We start from the raw sequence: 25090 nt of genomic DNA on the forward strand, positions 1-25090 counted from the left end.
AGCCATAAAAGTTTTGGATCAAGCTGATTTTTGTTTTTTTTCTCTTCATCTGATCTTTTATGACCAAATCAACAGATTGGATGTCAAATAAACAGTACAGTGGGCCTTTGGAGGAATTTAATGGTGGATATCCAATCACTATTGTTCTCATGTGGTGTAAACCACATGAGATTTATATCCCTCTAATTTTTGGCATAAACCTCTAAAATGATCTTTAAAAATAGATGAATGGAATGGATGAAACACATACATCATGGTAGGGCCCACAGAGCACCGACCAGCGGCCAGCCCAAACTTGGGCGCGCACTCAAAACAGACCGCGCGCGCCCATCTTTCATTCCCTCCCTCTCTCTTTCTCTCTGTCTCTCTCTCACCCCTACTGTCCCTCGCCGCCCTCCCTCGCCGCCCTCTCTCTCTCTCGCGCATCCTCTCTCTCTCTCTCTCTCTCTCTCTCTCTCTCTCTCTCTCTCTCTCTCTCTCTCGGTCCTCTCTTCACCGCGCCGTCTCTCTGTTTCTTTGTCTCTCTCAGTGCTCTCTCTCACACATCCACACGAGGTATCTCTCTCTCTCTCTCTCACTCTCTCTCTCTCTCTCTCAATCTCAATACCGATTGAAACGATTTGGGGATTTGGGGATTTGGGGATTTGGGAATTTAGGGATTTAGGGATTTGGGGATTTAGGGATTTAGTGATTTGGGGATTTAGGGATTTAGGGATTTAGGGATTTAGGGATTAAGGTGGGCCCTACTGAGTTTACTCAGTACAATAAGAGCGTACTGAGTAACTCAGTATGCAATCCGATTTCCTCTGCAGCATCACCGTGATCTATGGCCCCACCATGATGTATATATTTTATCCATGCCATTCATCTATTTTTACAGATCATTTTAGGGCTTTATCTCTCTTGGAAAGCCTTTTGGAGGACATGTGTGAGATGGCCATGCATGCTTATGAGAGTATCAAAGTTTCTCTTTTGCAGGCCTGTTCCACGAAAGGGGTTTGATACTCTGGCAGAGTTTAGTGAATGATACACATGTACACAAACATCTTTCAAGTAGCAGATTTTTTCTGAAATTAAAAATTCTTAGAACTCTGTTGATGTGGCCGCTGGCTTTAAGATGGAATGTAAAGATCAGAGATTTGGACATCAGCAGTATTTATGCATTAAATTAGTCGTAATCTTTGATGTAGTATTGACGTGTGGATTCTCTGATATTAGTTCATAATATAGATGCCAGACAGGCAAAGCTTGTTATACACTGACAGCTGCAAATATTTAAACTTATCTAATGTGTTTTGTGATGTGTTCTTATGCAAAACCAAAAGAAAATGTCATCTAGAAAGTTTCAGATATGTATTGATCAGGTAAAAACCAATGAAATTTGGGATGTTCCTAAGCAGTTTGATGCATATTGGTTGAAAAATGAAGTGTTGTGCAGATTTATTATAATTTTTTGTGGTTTAGATGATGGAATCTTGTGTGGGTGCTTTTGCATTTATCAATTCTTAAAATTTGTGGGATTACTTGATGTGAATCAATGAGAGTTTTTGATGATTAGTAGTTGCTTTTGGGTGTTCTTGGACTGAAACCAATGTAATTTCGGGCACTTTCAAGTTATTTGGACTTGGCATAATTAATGGAGTGTTGTACACATCATTTATGTTACATGTAAGCGAAGCTCATGTGGGTACTTTTGCATTTTGCAGTTTTTGAAGTTTATGTGTTCACGTTATATTAATTGATGGGAATTTAGGATGATGGGTACTTGTTTCCGGGATTTTTTTTTTGGGACCAAAATAAAGGGAACTTGGGATGTTCTCAAGCAATTTGATGCATATGTATTGACCCAGATGTTCTTCATACTTGGATTATCTAAAAAATGGAGTGGTCATGTAGATACTTTTCTGTTTATTAGTTTTTGAAGTTTGTGTTTATTTGATGAAAATCAATGGGAGTTGAGGATGCCGGGTACTTGTTTTCAGGTGTTTTGATTGGAACTAAGGTAATTAGAGGCTTTTTCTAGTTATCTGATGCACATTGATTCATTTTAATGTTTTTTAGATTTTAATGATTGTATTTATATGCATGTGGTGTCCTCAGGTCTTACATGAACTAATTTATATGCATATGGTGTCCGCGAATCTTACATGAACTAATACGATGCCCCAACTAGATTATGTGGAGCAAGAAAGAAGTTAGTTTTCTTCCCTTTACCATTGTTCTTTGATTGTTAATCCATGCAACGATTATTTTTTTATGCCATAGGTCTTGGCACTTGCTATTTTTCTTATAATTTATTAGTTTAATAACCTAGCTATGTAAACTATTAGACTTTGTTTCATAAGCATAAATATGAATCACCTTCTTTCTTCTTTTTGCTAGGTGGCATCAAATCTAGATGTCGTAACAGATGTGTATGATTTCCTCCATTTGCTAAGCACCATTTCTAATGAAAAAGAAGTAAGCAATGAATGTCTAGGTGCAGATGCTGATGAAAAAGAAGAAAGCAATGAAGCAGGCCATTCAATCTAATCAATCTACTCCCTGGGGAGGTTGGAAATCAAATGATGTGTACAACAATTCAGGTATGGTTTGCACCAATTCAAGAGACTGTACATTAAAGGGTACAATTAGCCTAGCATACAAGTTGAGACGTTTCCATGTATGCTGATAGTTACTTTGTTTCTTCAGGATACATTCCGTGGAAGGGTGTGTGAGTGTCCGTTGGTTCAGGAAGTGGAGTTTAAGGGAGATGTTTATAGCAATTGTCAAGGTAAACCTCTCTCTCGCTCTCTAGGGTATATCCTATCTCTGTATCTCACACACACTTTCTTATAAAAGAAAGTGAGTTTTTAGGTTGTAGAAGGGTGTCCTATTTCATGGGATTGCTACTTACTAGTTTTACTTCTTTTCCATTACTCTTACCACTATGTTATATGCAGGTACCTATGGTCTCCTATACATTTATTGTATATGATTACTTGGAACTGAATGTGCAAGCCTTCATTACTAGCTATAGTTGCTAGATCCATCTATATGATGGATGAATAGAATGGTTTATTTGAATGTAAAACTGTCATGGTATGTTCGTGTGATGTCTGGACAGTCTCTGTAGGTATTTCACACCCTTTTATCATACTTATCTGCAAAATGCACTTATCCATAATGCCTTCAAATTGATTTTGATATATTCTTTGGTGACATCAAGATCTTATATATATGGCTTTTATCATTTATGCAAAACACGCTTATATATAGTGTTTTCAAATTGATTTTGAAACCCAGCATTGTTTCAAGAAGAACCTTCATTTTGTTTCATGAACAGAGGATGGACAAGTGATGAGCTTTTTTGTTGTATTAGAAAGAAAATTTGTTAGGAGATGTCTGAGTGAGGCACATGGCATAATTGTGAGTCCATCTCTCCATATGTCACATTGGTTATTTATGAAAAGATCATCAACTATCTACCTTGTTTCAATCTAGAAAAAAAGAAGCAGTATTTGGTCTAGCTGGATGTATCTGACTAATAAATTAAACCTTACTGATAAATTGAAAATTTTTTATTTAGTAAATATTTTCTTGATTTTTTCTTATTCCTTATATTGTTTCCCAGTTATATTTGTGTTGGTTTCAGAGTACAGGTAGCAATAGAAAGTGTTGGTCGATTGTGGCTTATAGACAAAGGGATGAGTAACCAACAATACGAATATGGGAGGTCTTCTCCAGGTATCCAGATGCTTTTAGATATAATTATGTTGTTTTTAAATGTATTAGCTCGAAATTGATGGAGTAGACTCGGATGTGCGTCGGAGCTATCCGGATGTTGAGCGGGGGTCCCTAGAAGGTGGGAACCACTGTTATGACCATGATGAAGCTGCCCATTTCCTATGGATAGCATTGGAGTGGCTTGGCCATTTGGACAGGCCATGTTTATGTATTTAATATAAATTGATCGAGCAGACCCGGATGTGCGTCGGAGCTATCCGGATGTTGAGCGGGGGTCCCTGGAAGGTGGGAACCGCTGTTATGACCATGATGAAGCTGTCCATTTCCTATGGACAGCATTGGAGTGGCCTGACCATTTGGACGGGCCATGTTTATGTATTAACTCGAAATTGATGGAGCAGACCCGGATGTGCGTCGGAGCTATCCGGAAGAGCGGGGTTCCCTAGAAAGAGGGAACCGCTATTATGACCATGATGAAGCTGTCCATTTTTTATGGACAGCATTGGAAGGGCCTGGCAATTTGTGTCGGATGACCATGTTTATATCTGTATTTGCAGGGACCATACCCTTAACCTAAACCAAAACCTATGACCTAAAACCTTAACCTATAACCTAAACCTCAACATTAACCTAAACCTAAACCTAAACCTAAACCTATAGCCTAAACTCAAATCCCTAAACCTTAACCTATAACCTAACCCGATCCCGAACCTGAATCCGATTTCCTAAACCTAAACCATGACCCATTCTCAAATCCAAAAACCTATAACCTAAACCAAAACCAAAACCAAAACTTATAACCTAAACCCGAACTCATTCTCAAAACCCAAAACCTATAACCTAAACCCGAACCCATTCTTAAATCCCAAAACCTATAACCTAAATATAAACATTAACCTAAACCTATAACATAAACCCGAACCCATTCTTAAATCCCAAAACCTATAACCTAAACCTAAACCTTAACCTAAACATATAACCTATAACATAAATCAAAACCTAAACCTAAACCTAAACCTATAACCTATAAACTAAATCAAAACCACATTTCCCTAAACCTTAACCTAAACCTATAACCTATAACCTATAACCTAAATCAAAACCAAAACCAAACCTAAACCTAAACCTAAACCTAAAACCTAATGTATTCTCAAATCCCTAAACCTAAACCTACACCTAATCCTAATCTAAACTCCCTAACCTAAACCTAAACCTAAACTTGATAACCCAAACCTAAACCCGATCCTGAACCGAAACCCGATTTCCTAAACCTAAACCTTAACCTATTCTCAATTCTCTAAACCTATAGCTTATAACCTAAACCGAAACCAGAACCTATAACTTAACCTAAACCTAAACCTAAACCTATAACCTATAACCTAAACATAAACCTAAAACCTAAATGTATTCTCAAATCATTAAACCTAAATCTAAACCTGAACCTAAACCATAACCTAGACCTATAACCTATAGCCTTAACCTAAACCTGTAACCTATAGCCTTAACCTAAACCTAAAACCTAAATGTATTCTCAAATCCCTAAACCTAAACCTACACCTAATCTTAATCTCAACTCCCTCACCTAAACCTAAACCTAAATTTGAAAACCAAAACCTAAACCCGATCCCGAACCCTAACCCGATTTCCTAAACCTAAACCTTAACCTATTCTCAATTCCCTAAACCAATTGCTTATAACCTAAACCGAAAGCTAAACTTATACCTTAACCTAAACCTATAACCTATAACCTAAATCAATACCACCTTTCCCTAAACCTTAACCTAAACCTATAACCTATAACCTAAATCAAAACCAAAACCAAACCTAAACCTAAACCTTAACCTATAACCTATAACCTAAACCTAAACATAAAACCTAATGTATTCTCAAATCCCTAAACCTAAACCTACACCTAATCCTAATCTAAACTCTCTAACCTAAACCTAAACCTAAACTTGATAACCCAAACCTAAACCCGATCCCGAACCCGAACCCGATTTCCTAAACCTAAACCTTAACCTATTCTCAATTCCCTAAACCAATTGCTTATAACCTAAACCGAAAGCTAAACTTATACCTTAACCTAAACCTATAACCTATAACCTAAATCAAAACCACATTTCCCTAAACCTTAACCTAAACCTATAATATATAACCTAAATCAAAACCAAAACCAAATCTAAACTTAAACCTATAACCTATAACCTAAACCTAAACTTAAAACCTAATGTATTCTCAAATCCCTAAACCTAAACCTACACCTAATCCTAATCTAAACTCCCTAACCTAAACCTAAACCTAAACTTGATAACCCAAACCTAAACCCGATCCTGAACCCAAACCCAATTTCCTAAACCTAAACCTTAACCTATTCTCAATTCTCTAAACCTATTGCTTATAACCTAAACCGAAACCAAAACCTATACCTTAACCTAAACCTAAACCTAAACCTATAACCTATAACCTAAACATAAACCTAAAACCTAAATGTATTCTCAAATCCTTAAACCTAAATCTAAACCTTAACCTAAACCTTAACCTAAACCTATAACCTATAGCCTTAACCTAAACCTGTAACCTATAGCCTTAACCTAAACCTATAACCTATAGCCTTAACCTAAATGTATTCTCAAATCCCTAAACCTAAACCTACACCTAATCCTCATCTCAACTCCCTCAACTAAACCTAAACCTAAACTTGAAAACCAAAACCTAAACCCGATCCCGAATCCGAACCCAAATTCCTAAACCAATTGCTTATAACCTAAACTGAAAGTTAAACTTATACCTTAACCTAAACCTATAACCTATAACCTAAACATAACTTAAAACCTAAATGTATTCTCAAATCCCTAAACCTAAACATACACCTAATCCTAATCTCGACTCCCTAACCTAAACCTAAACCTAAACTTGAAAACTCAAACCTAAACCCGATCCCGAACCCGAACTTGATTTCCTAAACCTAAACCTTAACCTTAACCTATCCTCAATTCCCTAAACCTATAGTTTATAACCTAAATTTAAACCTAAACCTTAACCTAAACCTATAACCTATAGCATAAACCTAAACTAAACCTAAACCTAAACCTAAAACCTAAATGTATTCTCAAATCCTTAAACCTAAACCTAAACCTTAACCTAAACCTATAACCTATAGTCTTAACCTAAATCTATAACATATAACCTAAACCTAAACCTAAAACCTAAATGTATTCTCAAATCTCTAAACCTAAACCTACACCTAATCCTAATCTCAACTCCCTAACCTAAACCTAAACCTAAACTTGAAAACCAAAACCTAAACCCGATACCGAACCCGAACCCGATTTCCTAAATTTAAACCTTAACCTATTCTCAATTCCTTAAACCATTTGCTTATAACATAAACCGAAACCTAAACTTATACCTTAACCTAAACCTATAACCTATAACCTAAACATAAACCTAAAACCTAAATGTATTCTCAAATCCCTAAACCTAAACCTACACCTAATCCTAATCTCAACTCCCTAACCTAAACCTAAACCTAAACTTGAAAACTCAAACCTAAACCCGAACCCGAACCCGAACCCGAACCTGATTTCCTAAACCTAAACCTTAACCTATTCTCAATTCCCTAAACCTATAGCTTATAACCTAAACTTAAACCTAAACCGTAACCTAAACCTATAACCTATAGCATAAACCTAAACCTAAACCTAAACCTGTAACCTATAACCTAAACCTAAACCCAAAACCTAAATGTATTCTCAAATCCTTAAACCTAAATCTAAACCTTAACCTAAACCTTAACCTAAACCTATAACCTATAGCCTTAACCTAAACCTGTAACCTATAACTTAAATATAAACCTAAAACCTAAATGTATTCTCAAATCCCTAAACCTAAACCTACACCTAATCCTAATCTCAACTCCCTAACATAAACCTAAACCTAAACTTGAAAACTCAAACCTAAACCTGATCCCGAACCCGAACCCGATTTCCTCAACCTAAACCTTAACTTATTCTCAATTCCTTAAACTCATTGCTTATAACCTAAACCGAAACCTAAACCTATATCTTAACCTAAACCTATAACCTATAACCTAAACATAAACTTATAACCTAAATGTATTCTCAAATCCCTAAACCTAAACCTACACCTAATCATAATCTTAACTCCCTAACCTAAACCTAAACCTAAACTTGAAAACTCAAACCTAAACCCGATCCCGAACCCGAACCCGATTTCCTAAACTTAAACCTTAATGTATTCTCAAATCCCTAAACCTAAATCTACACCTAATCCTAATCTCAACTCCCTAACCTAAACCTAAACCTAAACTTGAAAACTAAAACCCAAACCCGATCCCGAACCCGAACCTGATTTCCTAAACCTAAACCTTAACCTATTCTCAATTTCCTAAACCTAAACCTAAACCTTAACCTAAACCTAAAACCTAAATGTATTCTCGAATCCCTAAACCTAAACCTACACATAATCCTAATCTCAACTCCCTAACCTAAACCTAAAGCTAAACTTGAAAACCCAAACCTAAACCCGATCTCGAACCCGAACCCGATTTCCTAAACCTAAACCTTAACCTATTCTCAATTCCCTAAACTTTTATCTTGTAACCTAAACCTAAGCCTAAAGCTATACCTAAACCTGTAACCTATAACTTAAACCTAAACATAAAACCTATTGCTTATAAGCTAAACCTAAACCTAAACCTAAACCTTAACCTAAACCTAAATGTATTCTCAAATCCCTAAACCTAAACCTACACCTAATCCTAATCTCAACTCCCTAATCCAAACCTAAACCCGATCCCAAACCCGAACTCGATTTCCTAAACCTAAACGTTAACCTATAACCTAACATAAACCTAAACCTATTACCTGCACTTATAACCTAAACATAAGCCTAAAACCTAAACCTAAACCTAAAATCGAAATGTATTTTCAAATCCTTGAGCCTAAACCTACACCTAATCCTAATCTCAACTCCCTAACCTAAACTTGAACTTAAACTTGATAACCCAAACCTAAACCCGATCCCGAACTCGGACCCGATTTCCTAAACCTAAACCTTAACCTTAACCTTAACCTATTCTTAATTCCCTAAAGCTATAACTTATATACTATAACCTATAACTAAAACCTAAACCTATAACCTAAGCCTAAACCTTAACCTTAACCTAAACCAAAACCTATAACCTAAACCTTAACCTATAACCTATAACCTATAACCTAAACTTATAACCTATAACCTAAAACCTAATCCTGAACCTAAACCTAAAACCTAACACCTAAAACCTAAAACCTATTTTAATGATCAGTTTTATTTTTAAAAAGTGCTCACTTTTTTGGAAGAAGTTTATGCAATTCTTCATGATTCTGAATTATAATGTTTTGTTGGTTTAATATATTTTTTTTCAGGTGAAAGACAGAAAATTGTTGCTGATTTTTTTTTTCTTTTTTTAGTTATGATGTTAAACTTTTATGTATTTATGTGTGGATGAATGTAATGTGGATAAGATTGCTTGTGTTTAGATGAATGTAATTTATGTTGGATTTACGTAGTTTGGGTTTAGATGGATGTAGTTTATGTTTGGATGAATGTAGTTTATGTTGGATTTACGTAGGTTTAGATGAATGTGAATGTGAATATGATGAAATATATTATATAACAGGTGTATATCAGGAAGAATATAATGATGTAACAGGTGTATATTGACCCTCTTATAAGGGACGGTCCATGACAGTCCTTTTTAAGGACGGTCTGTGGCCGTCCTTTGAAGGCCCATAAGAGACGGACCATGACAGTCCTTTTTAAGGACGGTCCATGATCGTCCTTAAAAAGGACGGTCTATGGCCTTCCTTTAAAGGCTTATCAGAGACGGTCTACAACAGTTTTTTTTAAGGACGGTTCATGATCGTCCTTTTAAAGGACGGTCGATGGCCGTCATTTAAAGACTCATAAGAGACTGTCCGAGACCGTCCTTTTTAAGGACGGTTCACGACCGTCCTTTTTTAGGACGGTCCATGACCGTCCTTTTTTCGTCAATAAAAATGACGGTTTTCGACCGTCCTTTAAGTAATACGACACGTCAAAATTTGACGGCCCTTGCGACGGTCCATGACCGTCCTTTTTGGTCATTTGAGACGGTTTTGGACCGTCCTTTTTTCGCAGTTTTGGCGTAGTGAACGTCCATTAGATGTCCACCTAAAGCTCGATCGCCAGGTCCATCTTCCAGTGCCATTTTCGGATTATGATCTATGCCTACATTTCGATTATTAGGATTGACATGCATGTTTTTACATGTACAGTGGGCTGTGTTTATGTATGTGGATCGTTGCACTCTGCCATAGATCAATCTTTTTTCTAGTGAATTCCCTATCATTTATTTACTTGGGTCAGATTTGAACGGTGTGGATCTGGGTGTTGTTACAACTATTCCACGTGCGGTGATGAGGGAGCACCACTTCTAAATGGTGGTGAACTAACACGCAAAACTACATATGGCTGTAGGTAGGGCTGCACATCAAGTTGAGTCGAGTCCAGGTCAGCCAAGCCTGGCTTGACTCATTCTCTCATCGAGTTCGAGCTCGAGCTTACCACTGGTGAATCATGTCGAGGCGAGCTTACGTCGAGCTTACCTCAAGTCGAGTCAAGCCTGCTCCCAACCCGATCCAACCGGCACCTGACCCAACTTGAACCCGACTCAACCTAGCCACCTGACCCAACTATAACAACCCCCAAATCAAATATTCAATTAATAATATATATAAATATTATTAAATAGAGCCATATAGGTACCTTGTTATTGGTCCTCTAAGAGAGAGAGAGAGAGAGAGAGAGAGAGAGAGGGCAAGTGGTTGAGTGCAGGCCATACGGCTGAGACAAGTTGAGCAGACACCGAGTCAAGCTTGGGCAAGTGGCTGAGAGGGGCAAGTGGTTGAGTGCAGGCTGGGGGGGAGATGAGTCGTGCTATACGGCTGAGACAAGTCAAGCAGACACTGAGTCAAGCTTCGGCAAGTGGGAGAGAGAGAGAGTATATATATAAAGTCATGCTCACCTGTGCATGTGTGCATGTGCGCATTTTTACAGACGTGTCATTGGTGTCTAATCCAAACGGTCCATGTGATGTGGAATCACATAAAACCCCAAGGGACCAAATTTCACCATGATCTAAAACTCTGGTGGGCCATAACAAAGAGATGCAAATCAAGGGAGGAAATTGTTTTCATTTTTCATGGCCCACTAAAGTTTTGGATCAAAATAAAAGTTGAGCCTTGGGGGTTTCACAGGGTGTTACATCATGTGGATCATACAGATTTATGGAATCACATAACATGTGATGAGTTGATACACAACTTAGCATTCCAATATATATATATATATATGGTCGAGCTGAGCTCAAGTCTAATCAAACTCCACTATCTTTGAATTTAGCTCTTTTTCTCATTTTCAAAATAAGCGGGGTCATATGAAGCTTGGCTCAACTCAGGCTAGTTCGAGCCAAGCTAGGTCTTCGCTTTGAGCCCGCATAGCTTGTGTACAGCCATAGTAGTAGGCCCGTAGGAGTAAAAGTGGGCCGGGCCAGCACATGCCTTTAGTTGGGCAAGAATTCGGAGGTAGGCTGCGATTGGACCCAGATGTTTGTGTTAGCATAAGGCCACACGAACGCCACCGCTTAAGTTCTTGAATATAAGAAATATAAGAAATGGTGGAAAGTGCAAAGAAGCCGTCGCCTGTTGCAACAGAACTAATAAAATAAAGATCAAGATCAAGAACTGCTTCTTCATTGCCCTACCAGAGTGAGAGGCATGCCTTCCTTCAAGATCGGCTGTCATGGCGGTGACGTGAAATTCAGCCCCTTCCATCATATCCGCCTTGCCGTGGCAGCCTCTGGCCCACTCGCCGTCCCCTCTGATGAGCCACTGAGGCGTGGTCGCCTTCTCATCCTCAACGCTTTCCCTTCCTCCATCACCAACTTCATCTCCTTCAACACCTGGGGGGGCCTCACCGAATGCACCTGGTCCAAATTCAGCAGCAATATCATCGTTGTTGGAGACGACCTTGGTTCGATCATGGTCTTCGACCTTAATCGCCCCCCTTATTCCAACCCCATTGCCAGCGGTTACGGAAACCACTTCCAGATTAGTAGCATCGACTGGAACCCTATACGCCCAGACTCCTTTCTTACCTCCGGCAGCGACTTCACCGTCAATCTATGGACTACAGGTGAAGAAAACCTCCAGAGTGTCTGCACCTTCCTATTTGACAACAATCCTATCCATTCCTCCGTGTGGAACCCACACCATCCCGACATCTTCGCCTGTGCTGGCCATGGAACCCTCCGTATCTACGACATCCGCGAGCCACGATTTGTTGCTAAAGCTGGGTTTGGTCAGTCTTTCCGTTCTTGCGACTGGTGCAAATACAATGAAACCTGCATCGTCACCGCCTCCAAATCTAATAACTGCATCACGACATGGGATATCAGGCACACCGCCTACATGGTCCTTGGGGTTGAGCCTGCCACAGTCATACACACAGCCAATAGCATCCACAAGGTGAAGTTCTTGCCCTACCAAGAGGAGAGTCAGATCGTTTCATGTTCGGAAAATTCGGAGGTGGCATTGTGGAACTGTCGGGTGGAGGGCCCACCGACTGAGAAGTATGTTCATCACGAGGGACCTGTGCTTGGATTAGATATGAGCACGCTCGTGAAGGGTCTGATGGCCAGCACCGGACTGGACGGCCTTGTTCATGTCTGGAATAGGCTAGGGGCTGAGCTGAGGCTTTGAACTTGAAATACCCTTTCTCGTTTCATTCGATGCTGCTCATCTTGACTGTTGTGATATTATCACTGATGTTTCTCTTCTTCGCAAAAATTCGATTTTTTTTTTTTAAAGTAATCATACTGTATTATCCGTTTATATTCTACGGTCGTTCCCTGTAGATGATGCCTACCTTTCTATACAGTCATCCATCCAGATGGTACATGAGTACCCTCCTCTAGTTTTCACCCTTGAAGCGGATTGGCTGTGTACCACACACCAGCTATATAGTTGGTGTAGATACATGTCGTGCGAAGACGAGTGCCGACGCTCCTCCAGCTCCGAGTAGCTTTATAGTTGGTGTAGATACGTGTCGTGCGAAGACGAGCGCCGACGCTCCTCCAGCTCCTAGTTGTACGAACGGTTCAAAGGAGATCAAAGTTACATAGGCCCCGCAATGATGTATTTATTATATCCATACCGTTCATCCATTTTTCTAGATCATTTTAGAGCATTAGACAAATAATGAATAATATATAAAGCCCAAATGGACCACACCAAATATAGCAGCGAGGATAATGATTTTCACCGTTTAAAAATTTCAGGGCTACCATAAAATTTATTTTCCATACAATCTATTAATAAAGTCGCAAATACACGGATGAATATAAAAAACAAATTTCATGTTGAAACTTATGTGGCACCCAAAAGCATTTCAATGGCAGAGGGTCAATCCCTCACTTCTTTTTCGAGCGTGGTCTACTTGTTATTTAGATCTGTCCTATTCTTCGGCTCAAGCATTAAGACGAGTCCAAGTGGATGGACGGTTTGGATATAATACACATATCTAAGGCCCCATGGAACTTGCTGACGTCAATACACCAGTTACCTAGCTGGTCCGTGGTACACGGAAGCGGATTCGTACTGAGTTACTCAGTACCCGTTGCGTACCGAGTAAACTCTGTGGGCTCCATCTTTATTTATTTATTTTATGCACTCCATTAATCGATATTAATGGATAATTTTAGAGCTTTAGCCCAAAACAGAAGCATATAGAAAGCCCAAGTAGACCACACCACAGGAAACAATGTCATTGAACCTCTACCATTGAAAAATTCTTGGAGACTACATAAGTTTTGGTTCAAGCAGATGATTGTGCTTTCTCTTCATCCGTATCTTTGTGATCTCATGAATAGGTTGGATGACAAATAAACATTACTGTGGGCCCTAGGAAGGTTTCAACGGTGGAAATCATTATTGGACAATGTTTCTTATGACATGGTTCACTTGAGCTTTGTATTTACTTCGATTTTGGGATCAACCATTCAAATTAGCAGGAAAAATAGATGGACGGTGTGGATAAAACATATAGATTCACTGTGGGTCCAACTAGTTTACTCAGTACGATAAAAGCGTACCGAGTAACTCAGTACGCAATCCGATTTCGTGGTACACAAGCCGATCCGCTTCCATAAATGCGGGTTTTCACATTTCAATATTGACGAAACGAAATTGGAATGCATACTGAGTACACAGTACGCTCTTATCATACCGAGTAAATTCATTTGGACCGTGAATGTATTTATTTTATCCACTCCATCCATCTATTTTTTCAAATAATTTCGGTGATTGAGCCTAAAATTTACGTAATATATATATAAATTTTAAGCTCACCATACCACTGAAAAAAAACCGTAGGAATAATGATTTTCACCATTGAAACCTTTCTATGGCCCACATTGATATTTATTTATCATCCAACATGCTCATAATATTAAAAAGACATGGATGAAGTGAAAAAGCAAATATCATCTAAAACTTCTGTAGCCCCTACGTAATTTTCAATGGTAGATGTTCAATTCACAATTTTTCCGATGGTGTGGTCCATTTTAAAGTTTGATATAATTCATTTTTGGGCTAATGACTTAAAATTACCTGCTGAAATGTATGGACGGAGTGGATAAAATGAGACTGTGGGACCTACGGAGTTTACTGAGTTACTCAATCCGCTGCCTGACGAAACTGCCTTTACTGTACGGCAGTTGGCAGTCTCCTCTCATCAAGGCAAGTGGATTGGCTGGTGTACCACCACCCGAACGTGTCATGCGAAGACGAGCACTGACGCTCCTCGAGCTCCCAATTGTACGAACGGCGGATTGTCTGGTGTACCACACACCAGCTATATAATTAGTGTATTGACGTCAGCAAGTTCCGTGGGTCCTATCATGAGGCATGTGTTATATCTAAACTGTCTATACAGTTTGCCAAATCGTTGTAAGGGTTGAGACAAAAAATAAGACAGATATAACTATCAAGTGGACCACACTGAAAAAAGCAGTGGTGGATTGAACTCCTACCATTGAAACCTTTTTGGGGCTCACAGAAGTTTGGATCAATATGAAATTTGTTTTTCCTCTTCATCCAGGTCTTTTTAACCTTATGAACAGATCAGATGGAAAATAAACATTATGGTGGGCCTGCGAATTTTTTAACGGTGAAAACCATTATCCCTGCTGGCATTTGTAGTGTGGTCCATTTGATCTTTGGATATGATTCGTTTCTGGATAATACTCTATAATGATCTCAAAAAATGTATGAACGGTGTAGATATAGTAAATACATCACTGTGGGGGCCATGTAACTTTGATCTCCTTTGAACCGTTCCTACAACGCGGGGCTCGAGGAGCGTCAAAGGTCGTCTTCGCACGACACGTACCTAGACGAGCCATATAGCTCCTGTGTGGCACACAGCCAATCCGTTTCCGTTCAAAGGAGATCTAAGTTACATAATGTCCCACAATGATGTATTTATTATATCCACACCGTTCATTCATTTGGTGAAATGATTTTAGAATATGAGGACAAAAATGAGTCATATTCAAGGCTTAGATGGACTACACCGCGAATAACACTGGGACAATAATTCTCACCGTTAAAAAATTCGTAGGCCCATCGTAACGTTTATTTTCCATCCAATCTGTTCATAAGGTGACACAGGCCTGGATAAAGAGTCAGAAAAAATATTAAATTGATTCAAAATTTCTGTAACTCTAAAAGGGTTTCAATGGTAGACATTTAACCTCACACTACTTTTTGCAGCGTGGCCCACTTGATCTTTGAAGCTGTCTTATTTTTTAGCTCAACCTTTAAAACGAGGTCGCCAAATGGGTGGACGGTTTGGATATAACACATATCTCACAATGAGGATCACAAATAACTTCCAAAGTACAAGTGCTTGTCACATTCAGGAATTACACTAGGTTGGCCCAATATGAGGATCACTGATTGCACATCAAGCAGACCATACCATCAATGTCGGTTTACTAATAAATATAAAAAAAAAAAAAAAAAATTGTGTCCATTAGATGAGTGGATGCAGCTTATTTTCACGCAAGATGATTTTTATGATGGGCTGTGACTTGTAGTCCAGTTGTACTTGAGACCCTCTCCTTGCACACACGCACAACTAGTTGGACTTGAACTCTCCCTCTCCCTTTGCGCGCGCGAACGCCCACATATCCCTATGAATTGTTCTCATTTTATTACATGCATGTGGCCAGAGATTCCCCTCTTATTGCTTGAGAACTCGAAATTTCACATTCTATTTCACTCTCCAACTAGGATGATCTTTTCAAGTTTCCCTCACATTACTTTTCACTCTCCAACTAGAATATTCAACTTTGCAATGTGGTCCCTAACCATTCACACGGGATTTCATGTCCCATCTACTCGGGTCAAAGTGTAACCTACTGGTACTTCTGGCCACTGCTTTGCTCAATAGCATGATGCTTATATTGTTCTCCCAAAATTTTATTTTCACAGTTTAGGCTGCACCCATTTTGCTCTTTGCTGTTACAGGAATCATTTTAGCTTGAACATCTAAGCTCCTTGGTTGGGTTACTCGGTCTAATATTAGAGGTAAAATCAGGCTAGTGGCAGGCCTAAAGGGGCCATGCCCAATCCTAATCCAGCTCCTTGTGGTCCAAAACACAATCCTCTCTCTCTCTCTCTCTCTCTCTCTCTCTCTCTCTCTCTCTCTCTCTTCCTTGTGGTAGAAGGCATGCATTGTTGGGTAACCACGGAAGCACATAGAGATGAATCAAGAAAAGTACTCCAATCTTCCAACCAAGTTCAAACACAAACAAATTGAATTTAATATGGAAAAACCCTTGTGGAAAAAAACCATGGCACGTAAGCAACAGTGATGCACTATGAAAGTAGAAAATTACAAAAGATAGTGATTACCCAATTCAAACAAGCCTCGAATCTTCTCAAGCTATGCCATTGAAATCCTAGAACGAATTAGAAAGCTCTCTCCTCTTCTAAACCCTGATTACACCCATATATGTAGCTTGCATGAGAATCACAATCTAAATACAAAACAAATCCCGGACTTACGCAATTCTGCGTATACAATCGATGGCACATTCGATGACATCGACAGATCATCGATGGCATTGAATACCTTCGATGGTATCGAGGAATGCACAAAAACGTTCTAGCTATAAGACATGAAATTTTTAAATTTTTTCGCTGGCATCGAGATGTTCGTCGATGCATCAATAGACCCTGCTATTTACAAATTTAAGATATCAACAATAATCTTCACCATGTCTTCAATCGCCATTCTTCATAGCTTCTTTTCTTCATCTTTAAATTCACCTTGCATCATATCTTCATCATCGCTTCTCGTGCACACTTAATCTTCCTTTTATGCCTTCGTTAAACTTAGAGAAGTTGTGTAAAACTTGAACTTCTCTATGGGAACCACCTTAGTGAGCATATCAGCCAGATTCACGCTCATGTGAATTTTCTCTAGAGTCACACCTTCTTCCACGAATACTTGTTAGATAAAATGGTGACAAACACCAATATGTTTATTATGTAAGTGATAAATAAATTTTTTAGCCAAATTAATTATACTTTCGTTGTCACAATTAACCAGCACGACCTTCTACTGAAGCCTCAACTAATTTATTATCCCTCTTAACCAAACACTTTCCTTGAAGACTTCTGTCATCGCCATGTATTCAACTTCGGTTGTGGAAAATGTTACACAAACTAAAGCTTCGACATCCAACTGATTGCTCCACCTGCTAACACAAATGAATAGCCGGAAGTCGACTTTCTATTGTTCATATTACTTGCGTAATCAAAATCCAAATAGCTTACTAACTTAATCCTTGATTTCTCAAAAGATGAAACGTAGTCATGCGTACCTCGAATGTATTGAAGTAGCCATTTCACTACTTGTCAGTGTTGCTTGTCAGGGTTAGATATGTATCTACTAACAACAGCCACTGCATGTAAAATATCTAGTTTAGTACAGACTATGGCATACATCAAGCTACTAACCGCACTCGAATAAGGCACACGAGATATATTATGCTTTTCTTCATCTGTTTTATAACATTATACTTATGAAGATAGCTTGAACGGAGCTACGCGAGGAACACTGATTGGCTTTACTTTGTCCATCCCATACTTCATTAATACATTCTCAAAGTATTTAAATTGAGATAATCATAACTTGCTCATCTTCTTATCTCTGTGTATATCAATGCCAATAACTCTCCTTGCGGCCCCTAAATATTTCATCTCGAATATCCCTGATAACTGAGTCTTCAGTAAGTTGATCTCAAATATGTTGTGATTGACGATAAGCGTATGTCATTGACGTACAAAATCAGGATAATGAATTTTTCTTCACTCAGTATCTTGTAATAAACACAATGATCATATTCACTCCTAGTAAATTTCTAACTCACCATGAAAGAATCAAACTTTATATACCACTACCTAGGTGATTGTTTCAGGCCATATAACGACATCTTCAACCTGCAAACCTTGTTATCCACCCTTTGTATTTCGTAATCTTCTAGTTGCTTCATATAGATCTGCTCTTTTAATTCCCCATGCAGGAACGTAGTATTCACATCCATTTGCTCTAGCTCAAGATCACATTGGGTAACCAGTGCCAACACAAATCTGATAGATACTTGCTCGATAATTAGCGTGAATATCTCAATGAAATCGATACATTCTCTCTGAGCATATCTATTTGCTACCAACCTTTCCTTGTATCTATAATGTTTCTTCTTGAAGATTCACTTACACCCTATCACTTTTTAAATTACGATAAGCTCCACTAGCTCCCACTTCTGAGTTCATCTCATCATCCAACATTGTTTTCCACTTTTCGGCATCTGGCTCAGCAAGAGCTTCCTGAAAAGTGGACGGATCTCCTTCATCTGTAATGAGGGTAAATACAACATTTGAGTCATTCCTGTATTCTATCAGTAAATTGCGATCCTTAGAAGATTCCTTCTCATAGATGGCTGTTACACTTGCTCCTATACCTCTGTCCGTGTCTCTATATCTACTGTGTCTCATCTTTGTTAAATGAACATCCATAACCAACTTTTCTGGTTGCTTGTGCTCAACTTTATGGAGCAATGATTCTTCATCGAATTTGACTCACAAGTAAGGATGATTTTCCATGTGACCTGATCATAAAGCCTGTATCCCTTCACACCACCATACCCGACAAAGATGTATTTCTTAGCTCTTTAGTCTAGCTTATCTCTCTCAAGTAATGGTACATGAGAGTAAGCATCACAACCAAATACTCATAGTCTCAAGTAGTCTACCTGCTAACCACTCCACACTTCCTCTAAGATTTTACATTCAATGATCGTAGAAGGGGACCAATTCAATAAGTAACAAGTCGTGTTAACAACCTCAGTCCATAATTCCTTACCCAACCCAGCATTATTGATCATGTATCGAGCCCTCTCTAATAGAGTTTAATTCCTTATCCAACCCAGCATTACTGTGTCTTAGTGATTATGAGTACCCCCTTTGAAACTTTAAGAACACGATCAAAATCGATAAATCTACACTCAAGTGCCTCGAGTGTTCCAAGAGATATTAGACTATTCCTTAAATCAGGAATGTGTCTCACCTTAGTCAAGATACACTTCATGTCATCAAACATCTTAATGCGCACCGATTTAACACCAACTATACATGCATTATCATTGCCTATAAAGACCTAGCCACCATCGCACTCACTGTAACTGGTGAACCAACTCCGATGAAGGGTCATGTGGTATGAAGCCCCCATATCAAGATCCATTCTTCGTCGAAGTACCCAGATCTTGATGCGGTTAGTACGTCACTACTATTTATCTCCTACTGGATTCTGTTGTGTTAGCCTCCCTAAAAAAAATTTTGAATTTTCTTTTCTTGCTTTATGATTTATGCAATCATTCTTCATGTGCCCGGACATCTCACAATTCCAATACTTCAACTTGCCTTTGCCTTTGCCCTTAGATTTGGACCTCGATCGAGAAGATCCACTGTCCCGTTCATAATTCAGCCCCTCATAACTAGTGCATCTATAGAGGCACCCACATCACTACTTTTCTTTATCATTGCCTTCGAATGAAGGGCTAAGATGATTGTATCGACACTAATGGTAGTTTTACCAGTGTACAACAAGTCTTTAAAAGACTCGTATGAAGCCAGGAGAGAATATATATGATGCATACATGATCCTCATCTTTCATCATTTCCTCAACATCCAATAATTTATTAATTAACATGTTAAAGTTACTAATATGGACTTCAACATCCGCCCCTTCCTCCATCTTCAAATTGAATAACAAGAGCTTTAAGTACAAGCGATTCTCTTAAGATTTTTTCGCATAGATGTTCTCGAACTTCACCCAGGTACTTGCTGCAGTTTTTTCTCTTATAATATTATAGAGGATCTCAGATATTAAGTACAATTGTATAGAGGTTATCGTTTTCTTATCCATCTTGTTCCATTCATCATTTATCATAGATTTCAGTCACTTTTCAAGGAGAACACTATCCAATCCTTGTTGAATTAGGAGACCGATCATCTTAACTTTCCATAGTTTAAAATTATTTTTTCAGGAATATTTTTCAACATCAAATTTTGGATTAAAAGCCATTAATATTATACTTTCATACTCAATTTTCATCCCAATGTTAAGCTCTAATACCACTTGGGGCAGCGGTTCTCAAGCTTCTGCTTTGATCCACATCATCATCGATCTTCCTAGAGAGGTCAGGGGTCAGATCTTCCTTGATAGGGTGGGTCTGGGCGCAGTTAGAAACTAGATGTTCGTTGGCCTGGCTTCTTCTCTATGGTCCTGCGGGGTTTATTTTCTGTTTCCTTTCTTATGATAGGTTCCGTCCAAGTCATTTTCCTCCTAGGGAACTCGAATTTGTAAATTGGAGATGTAAAGGTTTTTTTGTGATATGAAATGGAAAGCTTTCTTAAAAAATAATAATAATAATAATAATAATAAAGGTAACCGCAGAAGCACATAAGGATGAATTAAGCAAAGTACTCCAATCGTCCAACCAAGTTCAAACACAAACAAATCGAATTTGACGTGGAAAAACCCTTGCGGAAAAAACCATGGCACAAAGCGACAATGATGCACTATAAAAGTAGAAAATTATAAGAGATGGAGATTACTCAATTCGAACAAGCCTCGATTCTCCCCAAGTTATGCCCTTGAAATCCTATAATGAATTAGAAAGCCCTCTCCTCTCCCAAATCCCAATTACACTCATATATATAGCTTGCATGAATCACAATTGAAATGGGAAACAAATCTCGCACATATGCAATTCTGCATATACGCTCGATAACACTTCGATGGCATCAGCAGATTGTTGATGACATCGAACACCTTTGATGCTATCGGAGAATACACAAAAACATTCCAATGGTAAAACATGGAATTTCTGAATTCTTTTAATGACATCGATGTCTGTTCGATGGCATCGACATGTCTGTCAATGGCATCGAGAGACTGTTATTTACATATTTAAGATATCAACAATAATCATGGCCAATTACTATAGTGCTAGATAGCCCAAAAGTCCATCGTGTGAGCCCAACCGAGGCTTTGGTTGGGTTAGGGAAAAGTCTGTTGGCCCACCTAGGACTGTGGCTTAGCTCAGACACACGCACCAATCCATTTGAGTTTTAGACCTGTTATTTTATTATACCATTTTATTAAACCAGCTCTTATTTTAACCCTATGGTAGATGTCCACCTATAAGCTTCTTAGGACCATCTTTCAGTGCCATTTTTGGGATATGACCCATCTACACCGGCGCCGGGATTTCAACTGCTAAGATTGAGATGCATGTTTGCCACGTGTACAGCTGGCTGTGTTTACGTGTGTAGATCATTGCAATCTCCTAGAGATCAATCCTTTTCTGGTGAATTCCCCGTCATTTTTAACTGAGGATGAAGGGTGTGGATCTGGGTGTTGGAGCAAGTATGCCACATACGGTGGATAAAGGACACGACTTCTAAATTTCTGTGGTGTTGGGCACTTGGATTTGGATCTTTCTCATTTTTGCGCTCAAACCCTCAAGCAATCTCGCCAAATGGACGAACGGTTTAGATATAACAGATACACAATGGTAAGGCACACAGAATGGTGACGTCAATACACCACCGAGGTCGGTGGTGTCGGGCACACCACGCAATCCGAATGGCCAGCCATCAACCCATGCATGCATTGGGCTGAACGGGCTTCAGACTGGCACAGCCGGGCCCACACCTCTACCAAGGAAAGTGCGGGAAGAAGCAGAGAAGTCCACGCCTGTTTCAACAGAACTAACAGAATAAAGATCAAGATCAAGAACTGCTTCTTCGTTATAGAATAAAGAAGGAAAAGGCGGGAAGAAGCAAAGAAATCCTCGCCTGTTGCAACAGAATTAACACAATAAAGTGTTGGAATATTTGGTTGAATTAAATAGACTATTAAAAATCGAGAACCAAAAAAGGAAAATAAATTTTGAGAAAGAAGAACTTATTGAATGAGTCGAGGCGTGACTGAGTCACTCGGCTTGAAATCGAATTTGCTCCCCTTAGACAGCGTCCCAAGTGCAACAGGTTTCCAGAGCAATCGACCTCCAGGATACAACGACTATGACCCGGTCCCAGCGGTGCACTCACTGTACACGGGCTCGAACCACTTGCAATTTAATCCGAAAGTACTGAGTTGACTCAGTGATGAACTCAGTAGAAAAATGCTTAAAACCAAATATCAGAGAGCGTTTTATAAAAGAAGAATTTTTCGTATATTTGAAACTGGAATCGGTTGTCTTTATATAGACTCCGAAGTGGTGCATAAGCACCCTTTATAAAAGGTTAGGTCCGTTGGGTTTAAACCCAACAGGTGCGACCAACCGGAAGGGACGCATCTCTCTAGTTTAAAACGAAAAGGCGCAAATGCGAGTACACTCTCGCACATACAGTCCTGCGAGTACCCATACACACACCCACGCGAGTACACACACACCGCACCCGCATCCGCACCCGCGCCCACGCCCACGCCCAGCCCAGCCCGTCCCGTCCCGTCGCATCGCGCACGCACACACGCACGCGCACACGGACACGGACTCGGACTCAGACTCGGCTCAGCACGGCACGGCACGGCTCGGCTCGGCGAGCGAGCGCGTGTGTGTGGTCAATGGCATAGATTAGAGCTATTGGCATAGCCCCCCCACAGGACCAAATCACATGCCCCCTGAAAGGGGCTCAAGCCCTAGGCAAAAAGACTATCTTATATACAAGATAGTTTACCTTTTCAAATCCGATGTGGGACAAAACCCATAAACAAAAGTACCAAAGCTTTTCAAATGTGGAGGGAAAACACCGAAAATTTAAAAATTCAAATTTTAATGCTATTTTAAAACAAAATACAACAATCCCCCACATGTTTTAAAATAAAACCCTTTCGGATTAAAGCGTAATAGTTGTGCAATGGTGCCGGTGTCACCACAGACTTGAACCGACATTAGAGTAAGCAAGACAGGTCTACAGTAATCAGGTGACACCATAGTTTTGAACCTGAATCCTTTTAATGTAGATCGCAAGTACATGCCACTCACACAACTCTTCCTCTGCAAGTGATTCTGCGGTTCGGTGCGTTTCGGCTATATACCATTACCTGAATTTCATGAGTGCTCTAGAGAATTCGCCTAGATTCTCATAGGAAGCGGCCTTCACCTCCACACCCATATAGGTGAATTTCATCAAGTGTATGCAGCAACTGTATACACCACCAAATATATGGATATGGATTCATTAAGAGTTCTAACAACTCATCCTTCTACGTTGCTGCTCGCACTGTACACCATAGAAGGGGCTCATACAACTCAGTGCAATCGTCTATCTCGTGTCTTGTTGTTTACCCATTGAACCTATCTCATGGGATCTCCACTTGTATAGGTTGGGTTGCCGACACTGGCAGCTCATATATTAGGCCTAGCCACATTCCCTTCGATGTATCATTAACTAACCTTTTAGATAGTCCTTTAGTCAGAGGATCTGCTAGATTCTTTTCTGACCTCACAAAGTCAATAGATATGACTCCATCACGCAACATATGTTTCACTATGTTGTGTCTGAGTCTAATATGTCTGCTCTTTCCATTATATATTTTACTCTTTGCTTTCGCTATAGCTGCTTGACAGTCACAATGAATAGATACGGCCGATACAGGCTTTGGCCACAATGGTATATCAGCTAAGAGATTTCTAAGCTACTCGGCTTCTGTTCCAGCCTTTTTTAAGGCAATAAACTTGGATTTCATAGTAGACCGAGCGATACATGTCTGCTTGGTAGACTTCCAAGAGACTGCTCCTCCACCTAAAGTGAAGACATATCCACTTGTGGATTTTGTCTCATCTGAATCACTAATCCAGTTAGCATCACTGTATCCTTCTAATACAGCAGGAAAACCATTATAATGTAAACCATAGGCTATACTGCCTTTTAGGTATCTCAAAATCCTAGACAAAGCATTCTAATGCTCTTTTCCAGGGTTATGTGTATATCTACTTAGCCTCCCTACTGCAAAAGCAATGTCTGGTCTAGTGCAGTTTGTTAGATACATAAGGCTACCAATTATTCTGGAATACTCTAATTGAGACACACTATTTTCTGTATTCTTCATGAGAGTCACACTATAATCATAAGAAGTATTGACGTAAACAATTAAAATGGTTAAACTTTCTCAATATCTTCTCAATGTAATGAGATTGAGATAATATAATAACACCATTTTTTCTGGTTACTTCAATACCCAAGATTACACTAGCCTCTCCTAAGTCTTTCATGTCAAACTTAGATGACAAGAATTTCTTAGTTGTATTAACTAATTTAATATTAGTTTCAAAAATAAGCATGTCATCAACATAAAGGCATATAATAACATAATCATTTTCAGAAATTTTACTATATACACATCTATCTACATCATTTATATGATAACCATTTGATTTTAAAACACCATCAAATTTTTCATGCCATTGTTTAGGAGCCTGTTTTAAACCATATAATAATTTAATTAGTCTACATACTTTATTTTCTTTTCCTAATATCTTATAACCCTCAGGTTGTTCCATATATATTTCTTCTTCTAAGTCTCCATTTAGAAAAGTTGTCTTAACGTCCATCTGGTGTATCACCAGTTTATATATGGAGGCTATCGCTATTAAGACCCCGATAGTTGTAATTCTAGTTA

The 25090-nt window shown here is 39.1% G+C and overlaps 1 protein-coding gene across 1 annotated transcript; it reads left to right on the forward strand.

The window, feature by feature from the left end:
* The first annotated feature begins 11543 nt into the window (after positions 1-11543).
* On the forward strand, positions 11544-12527 carry LOC131246921 (peroxisome biogenesis protein 7-like). The gene has a single exon (XM_058247384.1). It carries the CDS (start codon positions 11544-11546, stop codon positions 12525-12527), a length of 984 nt encoding a protein of 327 aa, XP_058103367.1.
* Positions 12528-25090: the final 12563 nt, after the last annotated feature.

The sequence above is a fragment of the Magnolia sinica genome, chromosome 5 (assembly GCF_029962835.1).
Source record: "Magnolia sinica isolate HGM2019 chromosome 5, MsV1, whole genome shotgun sequence".
NCBI lineage: Eukaryota > Viridiplantae > Streptophyta > Magnoliopsida > Magnoliales > Magnoliaceae > Magnolia > Magnolia sinica.

Coding starts and splice junctions, on each gene's coding strand:
- LOC131246921 (XM_058247384.1), top strand. CDS start 11,544: ATGCCTTCCTTCAAGATCGGCTGTCATGGCGGTGACGTGAAATTCAGC.